The 6,331-nt window shown below is 47.9% G+C and overlaps 1 protein-coding gene across 1 annotated transcript in view; it reads right to left on the bottom strand.

Annotated features, from left to right (window-relative positions):
- Window positions 1–6,331, bottom strand: part of COG7 (component of oligomeric golgi complex 7) — a 67,870-nt gene that overhangs the window by 51,335 nt on the left and 10,204 nt on the right. Inside the window, exons 5-6 of the mRNA XM_019649813.1 lie at window positions 3,058–3,140; window positions 2,183–2,305 (exon numbers count right to left, since the gene is read on the bottom strand). Of these exons, the coding sequence (XP_019505358.1) occupies window positions 2,183–2,305; window positions 3,058–3,140 (206 nt within the window). The remainder of the gene's footprint in view (window positions 1–2,182; window positions 2,306–3,057; window positions 3,141–6,331) is intronic.

Raw genomic sequence — 6,331 nt, 5'->3', positions numbered from 1 at the left:
GCACCCACCGACGGACTGCGAGGTGAAGGCGGCCACGATCTGGGGGCTGGCCAGCGCCTCCAGCCTGTTCTTGAGGGCCTCCAGGTGCACGCACTTCTCCGAGTAGTCGGGCGTGTCCACGAGCATCGCCAGGCTGTTCTGCATGGCCGTCAGCTTGGAGGAGATCACAGCCACGTCCTGGGGACAGACCGGCACAGGCACACGACTCTAACACAGCCCACTGATCCGGGGACTGAGGACAAAGTGCACGGAAAAGCACGAAGGACGAGAAGGGCCCATAAACACACTGTTCGCTATTATTAGGACTCAAATCAGTGCACATGAAGTGAGAGGGCTCCATTTTCCTCAGCAACAGGAAAAGCTTTTGGAGAATTATAGCAGCTCTTGTCAGTGAGGGTGCACAGGAAACAGCCTGTCTGGGACTGTAAATTCATGCTGTCTTTCTGGAAGGCGATTTGGCAACATGCGTCAAGAGCCTTCAAAATACTCCCATCCTTTGAGCTGGTGCTCCCTCTTCTAGAAATTTCTCTAAGGCAATCATCAGAGGGACCCAAAGATATCAATGTATTATAACTACTTAGGGTGATTTTAGTGTTTCAGTAACAAAAACCTGGAAACCTAAATCTCCCATAATAACAAACAAAATATAAATGATAGGTCACTCATCATGGCATGTGGAATATTGTGCAGCCACTAAAAATGTTTTTNCGCCGTGAGCGGCCGTCCAATGGCCGGCGAGCGACTGCCTCACCCGGGAAGAGCACAATGATAATACCAACATGGGCCAGTGAAGCGACATCCTCCACAACGAGACTGAAGAACAAAAGGACAGCAACTTGTCTGTTCCCCTCCCCCAATTCCCCAATAGAAAAGAAAAAAAAATAGTAGAGGACAGACATACAGACCAAAGGAATAGAACAGAAAGCCCACAGGTAAACCTTTTATACATGGTCAAATGACTTTCAACAAGGATGCCAAGACCATCCAAAGGAGAAAGGACAAGCTTATCAAAAATGGTGCTCAGAAAACTGGATATCCACATGCAAATGCGAGAAGCTGGACCTTTACTTTACACTATAAATTCACTCAAAATTAACCAGACATAAACATTAAGAGCTAAACTACAGAAGAAAACACAGGGGAAACTTCTCATGACTGTGGTTTCAGCAATAGTTTTAAGTATGACACCAAAAGCATAAACAAAAGGAAAAATGGATCAATGGGACAACATCAACATTTTTTAAATTTGTGCATCAAAAACACTAAGTGAGAACGGATGGACAGGGTCATTGAAAATTCAGGGTCCCATAAAAACGGTGAAACTTCTACAGAACACTGTTTTTCATTTTTCTTTTCCTTTGTTTTTAAAAGTCTGAATTAGGTTGGTTCAAGGAGAAAAAAAAAACGAGGGAAGGGAAAGAGTAATTTAACTACCTTGCATAACATGATTGTGTACAAAGGATTCTCTCCAACTAACAGTCAAGTTAATTCCGGCAAATGAATGACAAACATTTGAAGAATGATTCAAAACTAATTTTGAAAAAAATATAAGCCACACCATGAATAGGCCCAGTCAGCCATCACCTGGAAGGAAGGTAGCCTGCTCCCTCATGGAACGGCCCAGTGCACCTCCTGGCATGAAGATAAGGGGACAAGTCACACCCTTTCTGGCTGAAAATGCCCAGGAATTGGGGACAGTAAGGGATGCACTGACACTTCCCAATCTCACCTGCACTTTGAGTCCAAGGGGCCTTTAAAACTATGACACTTTTCTTCTAAGCCTTGAGGTACTGTGAGAACAACAGGAACTAACTACCGTCAGACCAGGTAAATTTTATCCCAAGTTAAGATAAAAACAATTTGTTCACTCGAACACCACCTGACCGAGGGCCTCCTGCTTTTCGATCAGAAGATAACGGCCTCCAGGAATTCCAAGGGCTCCTTGCTGAACAACAAGCAACTTGTCACATTAGATTCCATTTAAGATGCAGATAAGAATGATGATAAGAGTTGGGAGCTGAGACCTAAAACTTTACGGCCTTGGGTCTGGACACCGATCCTTTAACCCCTGTGGTGACGGCAGCAAACAGGGGGAGTCCTGAAGCCGTGCTCTGCCCTTGACAGACAGCCCCCAGGGCAGCCGCCCGTTCTTGCTCTCCCCAGAAGCCAGGTGAGCTCTTACCTGCGTAGCCCACTGGATCTGCGTATGCCACGCTCCCAGCAAGGCGTCGTACAGTCCGGCGAGCTGCCGGTCCAGGGGGAGGTCGTTCTCGCACAGCTCATGCCAGGCTGCCAAGAGCTGCACCTGCAAAGGCAGAACAAGGGGGCTGAAGCGGCGTGCCGAGCATGCTGCCCACTCACGCCGCCCTGCCCTGCTCTCCTACCACAGCAAGCCACGCACGCGGCCTATTCTCCTGCCCACTCACGGCCCCACTGATGACCATGCGCTTCAGAAAAAAGGCAGAAAATAAACAAAACCACTTACACTTACCTGTTCTGATCATCAATCAAAGCTTGACTGTCGCCCTCTAAGTGACCCTTTCTCTTTCTATCTTGCCCCACAAGAGGACAATGTGCTTCCACTCAGCAGGCTCCCCACCCCCGCCAAAAGACCTAGGGGTACATGTGGGCTTGCATCTTAGCTTCACGTGCTAACACCACTGCCTTCACCACACTGAGCAGTGGAATGGGAGGAAGCCATCACGTTTTTCAGGAACCTAACTTCACCAGCCCTAGAGGCTGTATTAAATTCCATAGCTTGACTGAGGGCTAATAAAGCTTAATATACAGATTTCCCTTAAAATACAACACTGGGAAGAAGCAGCACAATTTTTCAGTGTGTAAATGAAATCCAGCCACAAATAGTACAAGAGAGACCAAAACTGAGGATTCTTGTTCCAAGGGCAATTAAGTGAATCCACAGGCTAAAACGACAGCACCCCCTACTGGTGTTTGAGAGAAAAAGGTCAGCGCCAGGAGGCGGCCTTCCCCTGCACCTATAACACCAAGCCCAGCGTTCCAGGCACCTCCCAGAGGGACGCAGCCACAGCCTCTCACCTTGTGGCACTTGTAGTAGTATGCCAGGAGTTGGGGCATCCGGTCAATTTCCATGAAAACCTTCACAAACACTCTGGACTGATCTAAAGGAGAACATAAAACGTGCACGTGCTGTTACCAGGTTTCCTGTGGTGGCCGAGTGAGGCTCCACAGGAAACACGGGACACATGTAAGCTAGTCCCGGCCAGAAGTCCCTACCTCGACAGTGAATCAGTACATGCGTGGAGGTCCTACATGTGAAAAGTAAGTAAGGCTGGGGGCGGGATGCGTGTCTGCACACGATGGTGCAAGCCTTGGCTTGTTTACGACAGCACATCAGTGAGCATCGCCCACACGGCCAGGGTGCTACATCAGCAAGGGGGTGGTTACACGGGGATAGGAACACGAGTTAGACTGGGTCATCTTCCCTGGAGAAAGAGCGTCCGTGGGGTGTGAGCTGGTGGAAATGGAGGCGCCGGTTCGATCCAAGGCCTTCGAAATGCAGAGTCGATAAGAAGAAAGTCGCTGTGGGTGAGCCAGCTGCCCACGTCTACACTCAGGACTCCTTCCAAAGCTTCTCCATATTATAACCTCACTTTAACCTTGGGGCCATCCTGTGAGTTAAGGAAATGGAGAAACTGCCAGCAGAGTAAAGAAGCTAGTCCAGGCCACACGGCTACAAGGGCCAAGGCCATCTCTTGGTCAGGTTCCTGACATCTTCTAACTCCTACGACTTGTCCAAAATGACAACTGACAGATGCAAGATTTTAAATCTCAGGTCTAGCAAAGAATTCCAGGAGCTGGGCTGGTCCAGACCAGAGAAGAGAGAGCTCCAGAAGGAAAGATTCAGGGGAAAGGGGGGAACACAGAAGAATATCTTAGTCCCAGAGCACGGCGTCTGGAAAACACTAAGAGCTGTGGACGGTAAGAAGAATGGGCGGGGATAAACAGACAACCGGACGCTTGAGGGTGAACACGAAGCTGAGCGGGAAAGAAATGAAAATCATGACGCCTGACCTGACTCTGTAAAAATGAGCTGTTTATAAAGCTGCCATACTATAAATGCCATTTGTTAGCTCGATTTAAAAGACTGGTATAAAAGGAGCATGGGAGAAGGAGAGGGGAGGTATGAAAGTTAAATCCTTGGCGATAACAATAGTAAGTCAACAGACAACGCTGAAGACTGATAGAGACATACAGTAATAAATTAGTTACGCAGAAACGCGCAGTGACATCTCAGAGGAAAGAGCTCTGAGAAGTAAAAGCGGCGGCCGGTCTCCGGGGGCCGGAGTGGGGGGTGGGGGGAAGAACACGCTGTCTTTCCCTAGAAGACCTTAGCGCTATTCAACTTTTCCAATAGTGTAGCTGATGGGGAAAAGACGGAACGGGATTCAAGAGAAAAAAAAACGAAACCAACCAACTCATTTGTGGGTGTGGACCTCCAGTTTGCGGCGGAGCTCAACGTGCCAATGCAACCCTCGTCCCAGCAGAGGCTTGGGAGCTGTCGTCCCCTTTGGGTCCTGAACAGGACACAGGGCGCCCCCTCTGGGCCAGGAGCGGGGCACCTGCTGTCCTGTTTAATCCTCCCAAGGACCAAATGGTCACATTCCATACTCACTTTACTAAGGGGAAACTGAGGTCTCATCACTCATAGCAGCAGCCCAAAGGCTTAAAGCGAGGTCCATCCATGTCCAAAGTCAACATGGCTTCTGCCTGGCCACACGCCTTGGGAGACACCCATACACTGCTAACAGCGAGGAGATCACTCCCTGATCGTTCCCGTTCAGGCAAGCAATGGGGTCCCCAACCGTCCCTTCCAGCCGCATCACTGACCACTTCCCCACATTCGCTCCACTAAAATCGGCTTAATTATTATTCTCCCACCTCTGAACCATTCAGACACGTTGTTCCCTCTGCCCCAATGCTTTCCTCACCCATTAAAATCCTACACCAGGGAAAACGCTCACGCTGTAACCGGGGGCAAAACAAATCCAAAATCGTACATACTTAGTGATATGCTTTCCTTCAAAGAGATACGTACGCAAAGGGAAAGAAAACACGAAGTCATCTCTGGGTGGCGAGTTCACTGCTAAGTCATTGTCCTTTTTACAGTTTTCAAATTTCCAATAACCTGTGTTTGTATTACTTTTATAATCAGAAACAATTTTTAAACGTTTTGAAAGTCATCTCCCCCTCAAGGTCCTGCAAACACCAGATCTTTCCTAAGAGCATCCCCGCTTTTCCTCCAGCCAGGGCAGCGTGGCTCCCCTCACGCTCCTCACGCTCCCCACACCCTGCCGCAGGAATGGCTCCTGCGCCCTCTGCCCGCCTCACCCTCCGCTGAGGGCAGCAACCTTATCTTACTCATCTTTATACTCCCCTCTGTCCTCACAGCATTAATATTTTGAAATAATATTTACCAGTTAGCTATGCCTTTGAAAATCCCTACTCGATCATACCAGATGGGAACTATAAAAAACGCAAACAAACTCAACTTTCATAAGCTCACAAATCTGGTGGCTCGAGGAGCAAGTAAATAACCTGGTAAATCTCAGCATTCCACACATAGCAATGGGCTCTAAGAGCCAAGTTACGGGTCTGATATCAAGTAATTTCTGACATGCTTCTCTAAGGTAGAGGAAACGAGTAAACAAAGAACCTGCTGCCAGGATGAATGCAAAAATAATGGGCAGGAATCCATGAGTTAAAAAACGACTATTTGCCTTTAAAATGCTTATTATTTTCACAAGAGCACTTAAATATGTGCATCTTCCTGCCACCTGTAAAATTATGCCACAAAAAGTCGCTTCAACTTATCAATGGAGCTCACTGGTTTTATAAAATGAAGCTGGCATGTGTGCTTGGGGACTGTCACTCAGAGAGAGAGAAAGAGAGAAGGGTGACATGCTGGGGATGTGCTAACTCATCAGAGTTTCCCCTTTAAAAACTGTTCGGTAAAGAAACACCTTGTGGAGCGGCAGGGGCGATGTAAGCTGCTGGGAAGGTAAGAAAACATTTTTACTGCTGCTTCCTCCGGGCTAACCAATCATCTGGGGAAGAAAGGGCGAGGGAGAGGTCGATAAATGTGTTTGTGGAAACTGCACTGGAAAATAACATATCACCATGTTCCCAATAAGGGGTCGCGACGCCTCAAATGGTACACTTAAGCTGTGTACATTTCTCCACATGTCAATGTTACCCCCAAAAGAGAATCATAAACCAATACTGAACTGTAGGTATTGATCTGAATGCTGAAGTGTGTAGGAGTGAAGCATACTGATGTCTGCAATTTACT

Source organism: Hipposideros armiger, unplaced genomic scaffold (assembly GCF_001890085.2).
Source record: "Hipposideros armiger isolate ML-2016 unplaced genomic scaffold, ASM189008v1 scaffold_135, whole genome shotgun sequence".
Taxonomy (NCBI): Eukaryota; Metazoa; Chordata; class Mammalia; order Chiroptera; family Hipposideridae; genus Hipposideros; species Hipposideros armiger.
Note: the sequence above shows the minus strand (reverse complement) of the source record. Positions and strands in the feature narration are given on the sequence as shown.